Raw genomic sequence first — 18,968 nt, 5'->3', positions numbered from 1 at the left:
CGATAAGGGACGGTAGGAGCCCGGATCGGATGAGTCCCTGCCGGGCTTGAGGAGCGGGACCACCAATGCCTCACACATCGAGCCTGGAAGGCGCCCCAGCCTCCTCGCCTCTCTATATACCACCAACAACCTAGGGGCTAGGAGATCGGCATAAGCCGCATAGAACTCTACAGGAAGCCCGTCCAGGCCCGGGGTCTTATTTCTCGCCATCTTTTTAATGGCGCTACGGATCTCTCCCAGTTCTATGTCGGCCCCCAAGGTTTTAGCCACCTCCTGCTCCATTGCTGGAATCTCTAGGGGCCGCAAATAATTATCTAGCAGGGCAGGGTCTCGGACAGAGCGACTGCGGTACAAGCGCTCATAGTATTGCCGGTAGCAGCTCAAAATCGCAGGCTGAGTATACACCTGGGTTCCGTCTGCCCTACGCATGGACGTCGTCAGTGAAGTCTGCCGCGCAGGGTTGGCCAGCCACGCTAACAGCGCGCCCGACCTATCCCCCTCCGCGATGGACCGAACCGTATAGGCTTTATAGTCAAAACAGCGGAGCCGTTCGACCTCTGCTGCCACCGCCTCCCTCGCCTCCGCCGTGCGCGCCTGTAAGTCTGGGTGCCCTGGGCGGCGTAATTCCAACTCGCGGAGTTTCCGATCCGCTGTCTCCAGGTCCGCGAGGATAACTCGCCGCACACCGACCTGTTTAGATATGCAGTACCCTCTCACCACCACCTTAAAAGCGTCCCACTCTAGCGCTCTCGTGCTCGCGGTGCCACCGTTGGACGCGAAGTACTCCGAGATCGTGTCACCCAGGTCCGCCTTGAAGACACTGTCCTCAAGGGTCTCGGGACGTAATTTCCAGGTGGGCACCGCCGGCACCCCAGGAAACCAGCGAAGGTCCAACAGGAGGGGGTTATGATCAGAAATGGTTCTGGTCAAATATTCAGACCGGACCGCCGCCGAAACCAATTCGGGCGAACCAAGAAAGCCGTCCAATCGAACGTGCAATTCATGGAGGCTCGAGAAGTAGGAGTAGTCCCTAGTTGTGGGGTGTTGCGCCCTCCAAATGTCCGTTAGGCCCCAGTGAGTCTGCCAGTCCCGACGGTCCCTAGCCAAACGACGAACCGGAGAATCAGGGAGGGGTGGGTGCGAGCGGTCATTGTCTACATCTACTACGGAATTGAAATCTCCACCCAGCAGGATGGGCCCGGAGAGGCAGTGGGCCAACGAGCCCGATAACCTGGAAAGGAAGGCAGTCTGGTCGACATTAGGAGCATACACACAGCAAACGTTTAGGTCTCTCCCTCCCAAAGTCCCCGAAATGGCCACATAGCGCCCCTCTGGATCTATCACTGTGTTCGTGACCTGGAAGGGGACCCCAGCTCTAACCCAGATCAGCGCCCCTCTGGCATACGCGGAGTACGAGGTGCAAAAGACCTGCCCCCTCCATCTACGCTGTAGCGCCGCCCCTTCCGCCTTGTTCAGATGGGTTTCCTGCAGCAGCGCCATTTGTATCCCCCTACGCACTAAATAAGCGTGGACCTTGTGACGCCTGGACATTGTATGAAGCCCCCGTACGTTCCAAGTAACACATTTCAGATTGGCAATCTCAGCCATTGTCCCATATCAGTCTCGTAAAGTCTCCCCAGCTGGGTCCCAACCATAAAAGGACATCGATCCTCATAGCACTGATGGCGGCCATTGTCCCCAAACAAAACTGAACAACCCAAATATTAATCAACTCCCCATCCACCCTCCCCAGAACAGGACCCAAATAGCACCATCTAGTTCCCATCCAAACCACACTCCCCAACAACCCACTACACCTTACTAATCCTGCAGTCGCCACCACAGGAAGGCCTTAAGGGCCAGGTGCGGGCTGGACGGAGGCAATGGGCCCTCGTCGCCCAGGCCACCAGGACTAGAGCAAGCCCACAACAGTGTCACGAAAAGACCCCCTGGGGGCCAGTCCAGGGCACCCCGCCCATCCTACCCCGGTAGACAACCACTCTTACCGTCACCCGCCATCCCCCCGCCGGGCCCCCACCCAAACTGAAGAAGCACACCCAGTTACCCCTGTCCATCCAGTATGTCCTCCACCGATTGTGGTGTGATCTCCGGCGTATGGCCACTGTCCGGTACAGATCCCTCGGAGTCCGTTGAACCCCCCTCGTCACCCGGGATCCCCTCCTCCGCCGTGGCATCGTCCCGTGACCCAGACAGCGCCGTCAGCACCTCCAGCACTCCCCTCCGCTCCGTCGATGTCTCCACAGTTGAGGGACCCCCCGATCGGCCTCCGCGACCTCTAGTCCTCCTGGATCTCCGCCTCTGTCCCGGCTCTGCCATCCGTCTAGGCGAAGAGCCGGATCCACCTTTCCCCGCTCTATAGAGTTCGAGCCAGTGACAAGCGTCCTCTGGGGTGTCGAAGAACTGGGTTTTGTCATCGACAATTACGCGGAGTCTCGCCGGGTAGAAGAGCGAGTACTGGATACCCTCACTCCGGAGCTCGCGCTTGACCGCCAGGAAGGAAAACCGTCTGCGTTGGGTTTCATAGGTGTAATCCGGGAAGATGTTCACCTGATTATTCGCCACTTTGAATGGTCCATTGTGTCTGGCGGCATTGAGGATCAGGTCCCTATCCCTGAAGTGCAGCAACCGCGCCACCACCGGCCGCGGGGCACGGCCCTGCTGCGGCGGCCTCGCCGGGACTCTATGGGCGCGCTCCAGAGTGTAGAAGGAGGACAAACCCTCCGGGGCCACCGTGTCTCGGAGCCAGGCCTCCAGGTACGCCACCATGTCGCCATCCTCGACCTTTTCCGGCAGGCCAACCACACGAATGTTGTTCCTCCTGTTGCGGCCTTCTGCATCCTCCGCTCTCTGCTCGAGGACCGTGATCCGGGATAAAGCCTCCTTCATTTCCGCGGCCAGGGTGCGCTGCGCCGGCTCCAAGGTTTTCACCGAGCCCTCCACTTCCTTGACCCGGTCCGACAGTTTGCCGTGGTCCGCTCTGAGGAGACCCAGGCTCGTCGCCACCTGGGCAATGTCCTGCTGGAGGGCCGAGCGCGTGGTCGCTATCGCCTCCAAAACGCGGTCGAATTGCTGCTGCAGAGGTGCACCACCGGCCTCCTCTGGACCTCCGCGTTCCTCCTTGTCCTGGGTCTCCAAGTCCGAGACGACCGGGGCAGTCCCCTTGGCACCTCTAGGTTTCCCCATGTCGCCGGCCGTTCTCCGCCCGGGTCCCGGAGCAGGTGTCCCCGAGTGTCGGCACCGGCTACGACTCCCTCGGGTGCTAGGCCTCAGGTCAAGTGCCGGAGATCTCCGTCTCCAAGGCCCGTTGGATCGTCCCAGCCGCGGTCCGTGCCACCACCTTGCCGTCCGGGGGCACCGTGGAGGAGGCGGGGACAATCGTCGCCGGGCCGGGCAGGCCCACACGGCCGACCGAGTGTCACCAGCTCTACCGGACGACTCGCGGTTCCAAAGGGTTGCGCCTCCCATGGGAGTGGGTCAGCCAAGAGAAAGTAGCCAAGTACGATGCAGGGAGTGGGGCCACCGTCGGGATCTCCAGTTGTCCCAACGTGGGCTCCGCTATGGTGTGGGCATCCGTTCATCCGAGTGCAGTCCCCAGTAGAAGAGACCACTCTGACCGATGTCCAGTTTCAATCCCCACCGGGAGACCACCGAGCAGGGGGCGCCCCGTCGTCAGCGACGATCCTCCAGTCTATCGGATCCGGCCACGGGGACAAAGAAGTCCGGGCGCCATGTTGGGTCACACTCCGCAGTTCCCTTAACTGCGATTTGCACCGGGTCACCGCTCGTGCCGATCACGCTGGGGGCCCCGGCAGGTCTCCGTTGGGCCGGTCACCAAAACATGGGGGTCGGGGTGCCCCGTAGCCGCCGATTTACAGGATAATCACGGGCTCAGTCCCGGAGCCGAGCTCTCAGGCGACCATCGCCATCGGCGCCCAAGCCACGCCTCCTAGTTTAAGAGTTCTTGGTGTGGAGAAGCACAAACTCGGAGTCGAACAAGAAACAGCATAGTTGGGAGTTTTCTTTAATAACAAGAATCGATTTCTAGCCAAATTAAATCTTTTTGCAACATTAATCAATGTTCTAATAATGTATACTTTGCAGTGTGTATGCAGTTCTAGGATGAAAGTTAGTAGCTCACTATTCTATATTAGGACTTTAAGTTATAAATTTCAAGTAACAAAAAGGATGTCTCTTTTAAAGGCAGTAACCTGCTGATCTGTTTACATCAGATGCACTGTGTAATCTACAGTTGGTACACGTTCTTTGCAGCAGGCATATTAACCCTCTGCACTAACTTCACCGAAGTCAAAACCTCAACTATACAAAATGCTCATCTCTCTCCAGGAAGATAATTAATCACACGAGTTATCTTGACATTTATGTGAGGCCTGGTAATTGCAGGCGGAAAGAAACGCTGCAGCAGGTGCTTCAAAAGCTTAATAAACTTTCAAACACGGCGCCCCCAGGAAGCCAGCACCCAGTGCGGTGGCACCCGTCGCACCGCCCTAAAGCCGGCCCTGTCTGGGTGAGCTCGAAAATAAAGGGCAGATGAGGTCAAGGGTGGGGCCGCCAATGTGTCCTGATGTGTCCATTGTATTGGTCACAGTGGGGGCAGGTGGGTGGCCTCCTCACTAAATGAGGTGTAAATCACTGCACAGCCGGGCCCATCAGAGGTAGCCGGGTTTTTGTGCAGATTGATTGCTCCTCCAGTGCACCACGGCTCCTACAGTGTTGCTGGGCAGGTCCCTGCCTACAGATACAGTGGGGAAGGGGGAGGGGGTCCTGGCAACTGCAGAGGCCTTCCTCGCTATGCAGCACACTGGCCTGGATGATGCTGTAGTATTTCTTTTAAGCTCAGAGCATTCCTGCCGTCCCGGGATGCATTTTTGAAACGAAGAAGTAGGGGAACGGACTTTGTTAAATTAAATAAGTAGGGGCACGCCGTGCCCCTCCGTTCCCGCCCACTTCGACCACTGCCAAAGCATAAGTAAATCTTTCAGCTGGGATGCGCTGATGTGAGTGTAAAGCTACCCATTGGCAAGGCCCCGCATCAGCTGGCAGCTCACTTAGTTTCCTCCTGATACCGTAGTGTTCTGTTTGCACAAATGCAGCAGACACTGTACAGTGTGCCAGTTAGGTGGACACACATTACGGATAAAGTACTGTGTGCCTGTGAGGTAGACATGTTTTGTAAATGGATTTTTTAGCACATAGCTATACCCCGGCACTCCAAAGTTTTTGTGATAACGAAAAATATATATCACAGATATGTCATAGAAAGTTCAACAATACTGCAGTGAAAACACTCTGATGACAATAGGAGCTATTCTGTTGTCAAAAATTGAGACCACAATATGTATTGTCCTTATTTCAAAAGGAAGAACATCATACAGAGATTCTTTTTTTTACAGAATTTAATCTCATATGTAACTTGAGAATTTCATGTGATGTGCTTAACATTACAAGGTGTAAGTAAACAGGTCAAATCCATACAAAACATTTCAAAATTGGATGAATGTTCTATATTCTCTATTCTAATTTCAGAAAGATCATATTCCGATGTGACAGTCCAAATGATGAAGTTGGTTTCTTTCTCCCAAAGACAGCCATGTAACTTGAGAATTTCACATGATGTGCTTAACGTTACAAGGTGTAAGTAAACAGGTCAAATCCATACAAAACATTTCAAAATTGGATGAATGTTCTATATTCTCTATTCTAATTTCAGAAAGATCATATTCCGATGTGACAGTCCAAATGATGAAGTTGGTTTCTTTCTCCCAAAGACAGCCGACACGTGTTTCGTTACTACAAGTAACTTTATCAAGGCTGTAAGCAGAATTTGGAGAAGATATAAGGTCAAGAAAACAAAAGATTTGTTTGATATCACAATTTGCTTTCATATCAGCGGAAAAAATGTCCTCATTTACTGTAGGAATTTGTTCAAGGTTATCTTTCTGCAAGTACGGAAGATGGATGCATGATATTCTTACTCCAAACACAAATATTGAGTTGTTTTTGTGAAATGGTTTAATAAAGTTAGAAGATATAAGATAAACGGAGAAGAAAGAACAGAAAGCCCAAAGAAATCCTTGAAGTGTTTTATGAGTCAGATGCTACTTAGGAAGTGCACAGACCACAAGTTCAGCAGCCCGGAAAGACACCGTGATAACGTAGAACGAGTGACAGTATGCGAAAGAGATTTCCACGTGCGTCTAACAAGTGCGAGGGAAAAGAAAAGAGTACCTTGAATATCTTTTGCATTAGTGTTGAAGTGCACCGAGGGCACAGTATTGCCCGAGGAATCAGTGAAAGGTCCGTTATTGTTGAACCAATCCTAAAGATAAGGAATGAGAGTAAACATAATTATTATGAACATATTAGAGTTCGCTATGAGTACTTGAAGTTTCCTTATTGGTACAAGGTACCTCTAGTACATATCCAATTCTGACCTGGGTTGGTCCTATCCTGTGTACTGATGTTAACAAACACCATAGACACCGGTTGGTCTTAGAAGCGATTGAGTTTGATCCATTTAGTGCCGGATCAGTCCTGAAATTGTTTCAAAAGGTACATATTTGGAACGTATGTTCATGCCAAGCATTATGACAGAGCATTATAAATTCCATCATAAATCATTGTCTTAATAGTTGATCCCTACTGACCTTATTTATGATCCCTTTTATGATAGTACATGAACTGTTTTTCAATTGGAATTTCTTGATAAAAACATCTATGGAAAAATAAAAAGTTTAGCGTAATCTTGTGTTCTATTTTACAAAAACATGTTTAAAAAGAGCAGACATATATTGGATAAACATTCCATTTAGCTGATCCTATAACACAGTCTGTTCCTCATATATAAAATTCATCCCACCGTTGGGTGGTTGATAATCTATCCAAAAAACAAGCCAAACCGTTGTCATAAAGAGGTGTGCATGGACGCACCTCCACGTTTAAATATACGGCCCTAATATGGCCTGTAGTAAATCTGGCAACATTGTCTATTTAACAGGAGTTATTTCTTAAAAGATACCCGGAGTTAGGAGTGTACTGAGAGCTACAGATATAGACCCGATTGCTCGCCTTGTCATTACGGCACAAAAATTTACCTGCCCTCACTATTTCTTCCCTACAGATAGGGGAGAGTTCTCTTACTGCGACGGAAACTATCCGTCTGCTATTCAATGAATTCTTCTTGTGTTTCTAACTCTTCTTGAAAGTGGTGGACGAGACAGTAACGAAATGTCCACATTGTGGGCAAGATACTTACTGTTTGGCAAAGTGCTGTTAGTTTATCTTTTGCTGCTCCTGAAAGGCGACTATGATAGGTCCCTGTGGGGAAAGCAGAGTGTAATTACACTCGTCTCTGTATGAACAATTGCTGTCTCTAAAGACTAAAAAGTTAGACTATGTCCAGGGAAACCCCAAGTCGTCGTACTTACTTGTTTTCAGCAAGCAGCGCGCCGTAGATCCGGTTCCGATTAGTGAGTGCAGCCATGATCAGTGCTCACAGTTTTGTAAGCACTCCGGTCATGGACATGGTAGAAGGACTAAGCCTCTTTCTTCATCGTTCTACGAGGCAACAGTAAAAACGGACTGGTAAGTTCTAAGGAGAATGTCTCTGCCATTTTGGGACAGTAACATGTAAGACCCAAGTTCAAAGGGCAGCAATGTGGGCGGACAGGTAAATTCCGATTGAAACACCTCCGTCTTTTTTAAAGAAAAGGCATAAAGGACCAGAATTAGCTAATAAAAAAGAGAATTCAAATTAGGCATGCTACTACTATTTCTAGGGTGTATATCTAGGAGTGAAGTCGGACTGGTGTATCCCAAAGGAAACACCTGCGCCATTTATAAACATTTGTGTGAAGACTCGCAATCTACAGTGCCCTAGTAAAGGCAGAGTGTTACAGTTACGAAACCTGCTCCTCTGCCATTATTTAAACAGTGGTTTAAAAAGACCGGACTCAGCTGACAAGACAAATTGGATCTTGCAGAGGCGAGTTCACAGAGTACACTATTATTGATCATTCTAGTAATCAGTGCCTAGTGTGTGTATTTTTTAAACACATAATTTTTGGGATCCTGAAGTGTTCTTACTGAATCTGGCCTGATGTAATGTTCTGTCTCAGTCCCTGGGTCAGTGTTGTGAATTGGAGAAAGGAGTATCCCACATGCCAAAAGATGACACCCCGTAGAAAGATGTAAATAAAGAGTTGTTAGTATATCTCACATACATTGAACCAAAGAATTACTGTTAAGAACACATCCAAATTTCGGGAGATATTTCATTTTTTCGAGTATAGCTATATAGGTTACTATTCACAGTACATTCAAGTTGGGATGGTTATGACATCCTAGTAGGCACATTCATAAAGGTTGCTCTTAGGATAGGGTGACATGTCCAGTGATATACAGTCCAATGACACATGTACAGAGATATACATTCCAATGACACATGTAAATTAACTTAGTCATGAGATCACAGTATATTTGTCTTTTTATTACCCCTAGTCCTTACTTGAAAGTTAATCTTGAGAACCCCTACTGAGAGTGATATTACTTCCCCAGGAAGACATGTAGTTCTCTATCGTAATTTATCCCCAGTTCTACCGCCCGAAGGCGTATTATCCATTTTGATTCCATTATCCTAAGAGAGGAGATGCGATCTCCACCCCTAGGGTCATCATAGGCTTGTGCAATACCATGGAATTTAATGTTCATAAGAGACGTGTTGGGATGTGTCGTGTTGAAATGGATGGCCATGGGGTAGTTGGAGTTGTTATTCCGAATTGCCCTTATGTGTTCTTGTATTCTTTCTTTTAGGGCTCGTATGGTGCTGCTGATGTATATCAGCCCACATGGGCATATAATACAGTAGACTATGTATTTGGACTCACAGTTCATGAAGTCCCTGATCACATGAGTGGTCGATGTGTTGTAACAGAACTCCTTAGTCCCATTACTAGCCAGAGGGCACATGTTACAATGGGCACATTTGAAGAAACCTTGCGGTTTAGTTGGTAACCAAGATACAGTTTTATGTCTGACCGGTAAGTAACTGGAGCATAAGATATCCCTAATGGTTCTATTTCTCCTATGTATGACCCTTGGTTTCTTTGTTAGATATTTGTCTAAGGACTTGTCTAATTTGAGAAGATGCCAATGTTTGGAAAGAATTTTGAAGATGTTGTTGCTTTCCACATGATGAACTGTGATTAAGCTCAATTTACTACTCATCTAGCAGGTGCCCTTATAGTTTTTCTTTTTTAGCAGAGTCTTTCTGGAGGTGAGCAGTATTCGTTTTTTGGCTGGTTCCATTAGATTGGGACCCTAGCCTCTGTCTAGGAAGCGTTGTTCTAGTTTCTTAAGCTCCTGTAAGAAGACCTCATCCTCGCTGCCATTTCTGCGAAGGCGAATTATTTCGCCAAATGGGATGGCTTTGATTTGCGCTTTAGGGTGTGCACTAGTAGCATGCAACACTGCATTGCATGCTGTTGTTTTCCTAAAGAGTTTGGACATGATTTGGCTACCCTTAGTATAGATTTTAATATCTAGGAACTCAATCTCTGATGTAATGAAATTGGAGGTGAAGTCCAGATTGAATTGATTATCATTTAGGTAATCTGTAAATGTTGTGAACTCTGATTCATTTCCCGCCCATATGACGAAAATATCGTCAATGTAACGTCCCCAATATACTATGTTTGCTGTCAGGTTTGGGGGGCCGTCAATCCAAACATGTTTGTTCTCGAATTTGCCCATATGTAGATTTGCTATTGAGGGGGAACATTTTGACCCCATAGCTACTCCCATGGCTTGTCGGTACCAATCTCCCTGGTGTAAAAAACACATTGTTTCCAACACCACTCGTGTCATCTCCAAAATCATCTCTGTGTGTCCATACAAGGTGGCATCTCTTTTGTAAAGAGTGTCTTTCAGTGCTAATAATCCCTGCTCCCAGGGGATACTGGTATATAATGCTGACACATCTAGTGTTGCAAATGACATGTCTGGTCGCCATTCTATGTCTTCTAGTTTGTTTAAGAGATCCCTAGTATCTTTAAGGTAAGATGGGAGGTTTATCACAAAGGGTTGGAGAAAGATGTCTATGTATTCTGATAGGTGTTCTGTTGGCGATCCTAGGCCTGACACTATTGGTCTGCCCGGAGGAAATGAGGCTGACTTGTGTATTTTTGGGAGGGTGTAGAAACAAGGTGCTTTGGGTGTTGGTACAAATAGATATCTGACCTCTCCATCTGTAAGTAGTTCTTGTTTATGCCACATTTCGAGTTTGGATTCTATAAGGGTAGTAATCCTTTTCAAAGGATTAGTCGGCAGTTTAATATATGCCCGTTTGTCCTGTAATTGTCTATTTATTTCCCCTATATAGTCTTCCTCCCGCATAAGCACAATGTTGCCACCCTTGTCCACTTCTTTTACTATAACCTCTGTGTTGCTGGCCAGTGTTTTGAGTGACGAGTATTCTTGTTTGGTAAGATTGTATTGATATTGCTTATGTCTGTCTCTCAAGTTATCCTCTAAAATATGTAAATCTTTGGTAACTGCTTTGTGAAAAGCATCTATCATATTATCCGAGGGTAGGTTGGGAACAAATTTTGATTTGATTTTCAAGCCACTATCTTCTAAGACATTCAACATTGACACAGAGCTATCGTCTAAGGACGAGAGAGTGAAAACATTTTCGATCTCACTGATCGTTTGATTACATGGTCCTGTCTGTGAAGCAGTGGGAACAACACAAATCGGATTTTCTTCAAAATGTTTTTTTAATTTGGCTTTTCTAGTAAACTTAAATAAGTCCACATGAATATTCACAAAATCAGGTCTAGCAGTAGGGCAGAAACTAAGTCCTTTAGTCAATACTTTTTCATCACATGCTGTTAGTTCATAGTGAGACAAATTAACAATATTCACATTTTTTTAACATACTGGTCCAACACCCTCATTATTCAGTTCAATGGAATTGGTCAGACTCAGTTCTTTGCATTGCGGGCTGAGGATCTGGTGTTTGTAGCTCCTTCCCTCCCGCCTATTCCGGCCCCTACCCCTTCTTGTTTTTTTGGGGCATCTCGGTTGTAGATGTTTCGCGACCCTTTGCAGAACCGATTCATCTCCTCTAAAAAAGATGAGGTGGTGACATCCACATTCGAACCAGAGACCGTAGGCTCTGGTTCTGCTGTTGTACTATTGTCACTGTGGATACTCGAAAGATCCAAGTTACTTGTGGAGGCTATGGTAGCCGGTCTACTTGCTGTGACATTCTTGTCTACATTTTGGGTCTGTCTTCATCGAATCTTTTTGCAAACGTGAAGACTCTTCCGTTCTTATAATCTGTCTCGTCACGTTTGAATTTCCTCATTTTTTTATCTTTTATGTACAGTTGGGAGCTACTAAGAATTCCCTTTAGTATTTGGTAGTTCTTTTCAGTGGCTTCCGGCAAGTTTAGATTTTTTATTTCCAGTTCCACCTGTGTGATGTCACCGAGTAATTTGTTACGCTTACGTTCCGCATGGCGGATCAGGACATCCATCATCTTATATGAGGAGGTGGTAATTAAATCCTCCCATTCTTTTAGTAAATCCGGGTCCAAGTCCTCAAAAGAGGGAAATATAATGACCCGTAATCCTCGGGGTATTTGTCTGATGTCTAGATATCTTTTCAGGGTGGTGGAATCCCACCACCTAGATAACTCCTGTTTTTTCAATATCTCAAGTTTGATGAACTTTAGTCTTAGGCCTTCCTGTTCATTGATTACTTTTGCTTTAGTGGTATTTCTTGTTTCTCCTGTAAAGAGATCCTGAAAGATTTTGTCTCTTTCGTCATCATATGTGGCCATTGTGAGCACTAGAGTGAGTGAGTGTCTGAGTTACTTATTTCAGTTCGCAATTAAAGCTTGCAATGCAAAGAATGGAGTGCCGACCACCACTTGAACTTTACAAAAGACTTTTGATTGGTAGTGATGGTTTGAACAGCCGCACATCCAAATCCTATAGTAAACAGTATGCACTATTGAGTCAATTTATGGTGCCTCTCATGGTAGACTAACATCCCACTACCAGAGATGTGAACTAGACAGAAATTCTCCTGGGAGAGAGTCTGTTCTAAACATTTTTTAGCACATAGCTATACCCCGGCACTCCAAAGTTTTTGTGATAACGACAAATATATATCACAGATATGTCATAGAAAGTTCAACAATACTACAGTGAAAACACTCTGATGACAATAGGTGCTATTCTGTTGTCAAAAGTTGAGACCACAATATGTATTGTCCTTATTTCAAAAGGAAGAACATCATACAGAGATTCTTTTTTTTACAGAATTTAATCTCATATGTAACTTGAGAATTTCACGTGATGTGCTTAACGTTACAAGGTGTAAGTAAACAGGTCAAATCCATACAAAACATTTCAAAATTGGATGAATGTTCTATATTCTCTATTCTAATTTCAGAAAGATCATATTCCGATGTGACAGTCCAAATGATGAAGTTGGTTTCTTTCTCCCAAAAACAGCCATGTAACTTGAGAATTTCACGTGATGTGCTTAACGTTACAAGGTGTAAGTAAACAGGTCAAATCCATACAAAACATTTCAAAATTGGATGAATGTTCTATATTCTCTATTCTAATTTCAGAAAGATCATATTCCGATGTGACAGTCCAAATGATGAAGTTGGTTTCTTTCTCCCAAAAACAGCCATGTAACTTGAGAATTTCACGTGATGTGCTTAACGTTACAAGGTGTAAGTAAACAGGTCAAATCCATACAAAACATTTCAAAATTGGATGAATGTTCTATATTCTCTATTCTAATTTCAGAAAGATCATATTCCGATGTGACAGTCCAAATGATGAAGTTGGTTTCTTTCTCCCAAAGACAGCCGACACGTGTTTCGTTACTACAAGTAACTTTATCAAGGCTGTAAGCAGAATTTGGAGAAGATATAAGGTCAAGAAAACAAAAGATTTGTTTGATATCACAGTTTGCTTTCATATCAGCTGAAAACATTTCCTCATTTACTGTAGGAATTCGTTCAAGGTTATCTTTCTGCAAGTACGGAAGATGGATGCATGATATTCTTACTCCAAACACAAATATTGAGTTGTTTTTGTGAAATGGTTTAATAAAGTAAGAAGATATAAGATAAACGGAGAAGAAAGAACAGAAAGCCCAAAGAAATCCTTGAAGTGTTTTACGAGTCAGATGCTACTTAGGAAGTGCACAGACCACAAGTTCAGCAGCCCGGAAAGACACCGTGATAACGTAGAACGAGTGACAGTATGCGAAAGAGATTTCCACGTGCGTCTAACAAGTGCGAGGGAAAAGAAAAGAGTACCTTGAATATCTTTTGCATTAGTGTTGAAGTGCACCGAGGGCACAGTATTGCCCGAGGAATCAGTGAAAGGTCCGTTATTGTTGAACCAATCCTAAAGATAAGGAATGAGAGTAAACATATTTATTATGAACATATTAGGGTTCGCTATGAGTACTTGAAGTTTCCTTATCTCCGCCATTTTGGGACAGTAACATGTAAGACCCAAGTTCAAAGGGCAGCAATGTGGGCGGACAGGTAAATTCCGATTGAAACACCTCCGTCTTTTTAAAACAAAAGGCATAAAGGACCAGAATTAGCTAATAAGAAAGAGAATTCAAATTAGGCATGCTACTACTATTTCTAGGGTGTATATCTAGGAGTGAAGTCGGACTGGTGTATCCCAAAGGGGACACCTGCGCCATTTATAAACATTGGTGTGAAGACTCGAAATCTACAGTGCCCTAGTAAAGGCAGAGTGTTACAGTTACGAAACCTGCTCCTCTGCCATTATTTAAACAGTGGTGTAAAAAGACCGGACTCAGCTGACAAGACAAATTGGATCTTGCAGAGGCGAGTTCACAGAGTACAACAGTATTATTGATCATCCTAGTAATCAGTGCCTAGTGTGTGTATTTTTTAAACACATAATTTTTGGGATCCTGAAGTGTTCTTACTGAATCTGGCCTGATGTAATGTTCTGTCTCAGTCCCTGGGTCAGTGTTGTGAATTGGAGAAAGGAGTGTCCCACATGCCAAAAGATGACACCCCGTAGAAAGATGTAAATAAAGAGTTGTTAGTATATCTCACATACATTGGACCAAAGAATTACTGTTAAGAACACATCCAAATTTCGGGAGATATTTCATTTTTTCGAGTACAGCTATATAGGTTACTATTCACAGTACATTCAAGTTGGATGTGCGGCTGTTCAAACCATCACTACCAATCAAGAGTTTTTTGTAATGTTTTGTAAATGGGTGCATCTGGAGATCGGGTTCTATAGGTCTCGTAGGTCATTGTGCTACTCCCGGTCATGAACACAATCTAGGTATAGCTGATAAGCGGTCCCTTTTCATGTGTGACACATTCAGCAGTCCTGCTGCTTTCTGATACTCATTCCTTCTCCTTTAACACTGTAGGCATGCACTAAACATCTCCGTGTGAATGTGCTGTTGTGTAAAAAGCCGGGTCCTGCTAGTTGACGGTGTCACATGTAAGAAGGGCTACTATTTTGGCAGCTGCGACGATAAAACCCGCTGTAGAGTCTCTCTGTGTAACTGAGGCAGGGATGCTGATGGGGATGCAACGAGGAAAATAGCAATTAACATCTTACTTGGTTCTCCTGATCCTGGACGTACTGGTTTGTCTCACTGAAGAGTGTGTTTCGAGCTGGAAACAGAGGGTGATGCTGGGAAGGGACGTACAGCTGTTTCACGATCACCTACCTCCTGGGGTGCTGGCAGGTCGAGCCCTGTCGCTCTATGCCTGGCTCGAAGACACGTCCGTACAGAATATGCATGTGTGCATAAGGTGACCATCTGTCAGCTACTTACAACGCCCATCCGTGAATTCAACCTAAATCTGTTGCCGGCTATTGATCTTATAAAATCAGACACTAATCACAATTGTAGTACTTCCGGGTCGGGTCGCATGACAGCCAATAGCAGGGCTAAACATAATCTGGAATGGTCTGGAAGTATTAGGGTCTCGTACAGTGCAAGGTGACCTAAGATTGGAGCCTTAGCTGTCCCTTAGCCAATCCTACTTCGCCGCTAAGAAATACAAAGTGCTCATTGGTCGTGAAGTCTGCACACGTCTCTGGCGTATATAAACACTGCAGCCGTCATCTGCTTGTTGGCGACACCGGTGGGTTAGATTTACGGGTGACATGCCTGGATTCCGGTGGCGTAGCTTGGGAGTAAATCAGCAACCAAAGGGCATATGCTACTGAAAGAAATGGATTTGATACACTGAGCGACTAGCCTATTGATTTACGAAAGTTAAGTGAATCATTTACAAATAGAGTTCCAAAACATATGTTAACGCGCACTGGCAAAGCGAACGTGTCTTGCCTTCGTGACCTATTGGCTTTGCAAATAATTTATAGCGATGCTTGTTGTATAGCATGTTTCCATTATATATTGCTTTTCCCATTATGTATTGCCTTTCACTTTAATTGTGCGTGGGCAGAGCGAGGCATGGAATGCTGCTGCTATTCCTCTTCAGGTTCCATTCCAGGGCATCAGTTGTTACTGGTGTCCTTGAGTGGAAGCCGTGCTGCCTGGCCCTCGCCTGTTTTCTCTTTTACTTGAGAATAAAGCTTTGGACTTATACGGAGTTTCTGTAATCTTTACAATTGGCGACGACTAGAAACGGATCCACATCAATCTCCACCGAAAGTTATTTTTTTTATCGGAAAGAGATTTTTTTTTTTTTGCCGCCTACATTCCTTGAAGAGGTTTTTGGCTGTGTACACCTCCACCGTTGTTTTTCGCCTGCCACTACTAGATTTCTGCAAGCCCCACTTCAACAGAAAGAGAAAAACGGAAAAGTTGAAACTACATATCATCCTTGATCCTAATAGCGAAGAAAAGGTACTTGTAGTGGATGAAACCACTAGGTTTGGAGATGTCTTGGTAAAAAAATGTCCTGGTGTTTTTGGAAAGAATTTTGGGCCACTCGAAGGATTCGAACATAAGATTGTACTTAAGGACGCTGTACCTAAGGTGCACAAAGCAAGACCAGTCCCTATGTTGATAAGGGACGAGGTCAATAAGGAGTTAAAGGGTTTAATGGCAAAAGGTGTAATTGAGGAAGTGGAGAGTTCGGAGTGGATTTCTCCGGTTGTGATGGTGCGCAAAAGCAATGGAAATATTTGTTTATGCATTGATTTGCGCCACCTAAATAATAACATTGTTATTGAGAAATTTCCCTTGCCCAAAATCAATGAGATGGTTTCATCACTCAAGGTAGCGACTTGGTTTTCCACTATAGACTTATCTGCAGCCTACCACCAGGTCATACTCACACCTGAGTCAAGAATGCTTACGGCCTTCATTACACCGTTTGGGTGTTACCAATTCAGGCGTATGCCTTTCGGCCTTGCTTCTGCTGCTGCAGTTTTTCAGCAGTTGATGCACAGGTTGTTTGGCAAAATGAGGGGCTTGAGTTTCTTACAAGATGACATTTTAATCGCAGCCGGAAGTAAAGAAGAGCATGATCATATTTTGAATGAGATGTTGGAAGTTTGACTGTTGAATTTAGCAAGTGTAAATTTGCACAAAGAAATGTGTCTTATCTAGGACATATAATAAGTGAGGATGGTGTGAAAACCAAGCCTTCGTTGATCAATGCCATTGTTGGTTTACCTCCTCCTGTTACTAAAGATGAGGTGAGATCATTTTTAGGCATGGCCGAAAATTGTGCCAAATTTATACCTAACTTTGCCAGCAAGGTGTACAATATACGTTCACTTCTCAAGAAGAATGCAACATTTGAGTGGTCAGCTGACTATGAGGCAGAATATTCCCTAGTTAAAGCTGACTTAGAAAAAGTTAGTGCCCTAAGCAGTTTTGATCCTAACTCGGATTGTTTTTTGAGCACTGATGTGAGTGATAAAGGACTGGGTGCAGTCCTATCACTGAAAGGATGTAATGGTTGCGAGAGGATAATCTTATTTGCATTTAGAGCCTTATCTCCTACCGAGTGTAAATATCCTATCATAGAGAGGGAGGCACTGGCCTGTGCTTGGGCTCTTGAACACTTTCGTGCTTTTGTTTGGGGTAAGGCAGTCACCATTCGCACAGACCATCGACCTTTGGTGAAAATTTTAACCGCCGAGGGCAGTGTTGGGGTATCTGCAAGATTAGCTAGGATCTCTAGGAGAATGAAAGAATATGTGTACATGATCACTTATGTTCTCGAAAATAACAAGGACCCCCTGATAGTTCCTAGGACAGGGTAATATATATTTGAAAATTAACAACCTAGGCAATTCTCATGAATAGTAATATAAGCTAATTCTGTATCCAATAGTCAGAGCAACTCAAACAATGAAACAAATATGGAAAGTATTGTTGTTTTTTAATTATAATTAATTTGTACATTCATAAATAAAAACAATTTTATTATGCATAAACAAGTGCTAAAATCATTACAATCATTAAAATATATTGTGGTGTACATTAGAGTGAGAAGTAAACAATGCTGTGGCACAACTGTATACTTTTCGACACGCGTTTCGGCGTAGTTAACGCCTTCGTCAGGAAAAAGCCACAATTCCTGTAATTTAAAAAAGAAAAAGTCTAAACAACATTTCGCAACTACTTTTTTGTATGTATAGCACATTTGTCATTGTTGAGATTGACATATCATGAATCTGACTAGGAAATATTCTTGAGCTGATATAGGGTATGCCTTCATTCCAAAATTATGTTAATATCTTTTTGCTCATGCAAACATTTTGCTAAATAGATAGAGGGAGAAGGGGTAAAAGAAGAAAGGTGGGTAACTGGTACATAAGTATGTATAAACATTTAATGAAGAATCGTTTATTTATTATTTTAACTATTCAGAGTTTTGAGAGAGGAAAGAATAAAGAGAGGAGAAAGAGGAGATAAGTTCTAAGTCTTTCTTTAGTGCTAGATACCAATCTTGGGTCTATTCTTTGATTGTATATCTACCTGTGCTCCAATTGATGAATGCTGGAGTTCCAGGAAGTTAAAAATGTTTCAGGTAGATGGATACCTAACAATGCAGAGCACATGGTTATATCCCTGCAGAAACTCAATGATATTATTTGGACAATTATGGTTTGTACCTTGATATATGGTTATTCATCTAATGGTAATCGGTCAGTCAGGGAATAGTTAGCATTTCTTTTGTGTGTTACATGGAGATTGGCTCGTAGAGATGATTAAATCTAAAAATAAAAATTAAAGAACACATTACTTTTGTCTATTCCTTGTTAATGGATCTAAATGAGTTGACTATGCTCGGTTCCTTATTAATATAGATCAAGCATTACCTCTGTTTGGTAGTGGGCTCTTTTTTAGGTGCCAGATCTTGATTAAATGGTGGATATTTGGCATATGAGCAACAGAAGCGAGGTAGGTATGATTTAACCTAAAGGTGGAAAATAATAAAGAATTGGTTGAAATAGGGCAAAAGAAATGAAAAATGAAACTACTTCTTTTTTTAAAAAGAAACTTGTATTTACACATTTCTTCAGGTGTTGTTACAAACTGAATAGCGGTAAAGCTACCTGCTTTGCTAGTGGCGTATGCATCGTATTCGTTTAGTTAATGCCTGTTAGGTACTCGTTCTTGTTGAATACGAAGCGTATTGTTGTCAATTAACGCAAAGTAACGATGTGTCTATTAGACGAATTTATGTATACCACGATAAGATCTCGTGGTGCTTACCTTAGTATTTAGACGCTTTTAATGTCGACAAAAATCCTCCGCAATGCGTAAAATGATATGTCCCTGGATGGTAAATGGAAGGCGAATACCGCCTAAGTGCCTCGCGTTTATATATTTTTTCGGCACCTTTGGGGTGTATCATGATTGGCGCGTTCAGGGGACGTGAAGCGTAAGACGCT

At 44.4% G+C, this 18,968-nt stretch overlaps 1 protein-coding gene and 1 long non-coding RNA gene across 7 annotated transcripts in view; both read right to left on the bottom strand.

Moving 5' to 3' along the window:
• MAN2A2 (mannosidase alpha class 2A member 2) overlaps positions 1-15,012 on the bottom strand; it is a 658,091-nt gene extending 643,079 nt beyond the window's left edge. The window contains exons 1-3 of one of the 6 annotated variants that reach the window (XM_085644370.1): positions 7,467-7,562; positions 7,295-7,356; positions 6,687-6,754 (exon numbers count right to left, since the gene is read on the bottom strand). Coding sequence is in view for 2 of the 6 variants with exons in the window: in XM_085644368.1 (XP_085500494.1) it covers positions 14,812-14,885 (74 nt within the window). In the remaining 4 variants the exon portion in view is untranslated. Of the gene's footprint in view, positions 1-6,686; positions 6,755-7,294; positions 7,357-7,466; positions 7,621-14,811 lie in introns of those variants that run through there. The other 5 variants (XM_085644372.1, XM_085644368.1, XM_085644371.1 and 2 more) reach the window with 5 other exon arrangements.
• LOC146860480 (uncharacterized) lies at positions 5,430-6,564 on the bottom strand. Its single transcript, XR_014978821.1, has 3 exons — positions 6,450-6,564; positions 6,268-6,358; positions 5,430-5,850 (listed from the first exon to the last, which is right to left on the bottom strand). It is a non-coding gene; the product is annotated as an uncharacterized LOC146860480 (long non-coding RNA).
• Positions 15,013-18,968: the final 3,956 nt, after the last annotated feature.

This window comes from Triturus cristatus, chromosome 3_1, assembly GCF_964204655.1.
Source record: "Triturus cristatus chromosome 3_1, aTriCri1.1, whole genome shotgun sequence".
NCBI classification, from domain to species: domain Eukaryota; kingdom Metazoa; phylum Chordata; class Amphibia; order Caudata; family Salamandridae; genus Triturus; species Triturus cristatus.
Note: the sequence above shows the minus strand (reverse complement) of the source record. Positions and strands in the feature narration are given on the sequence as shown.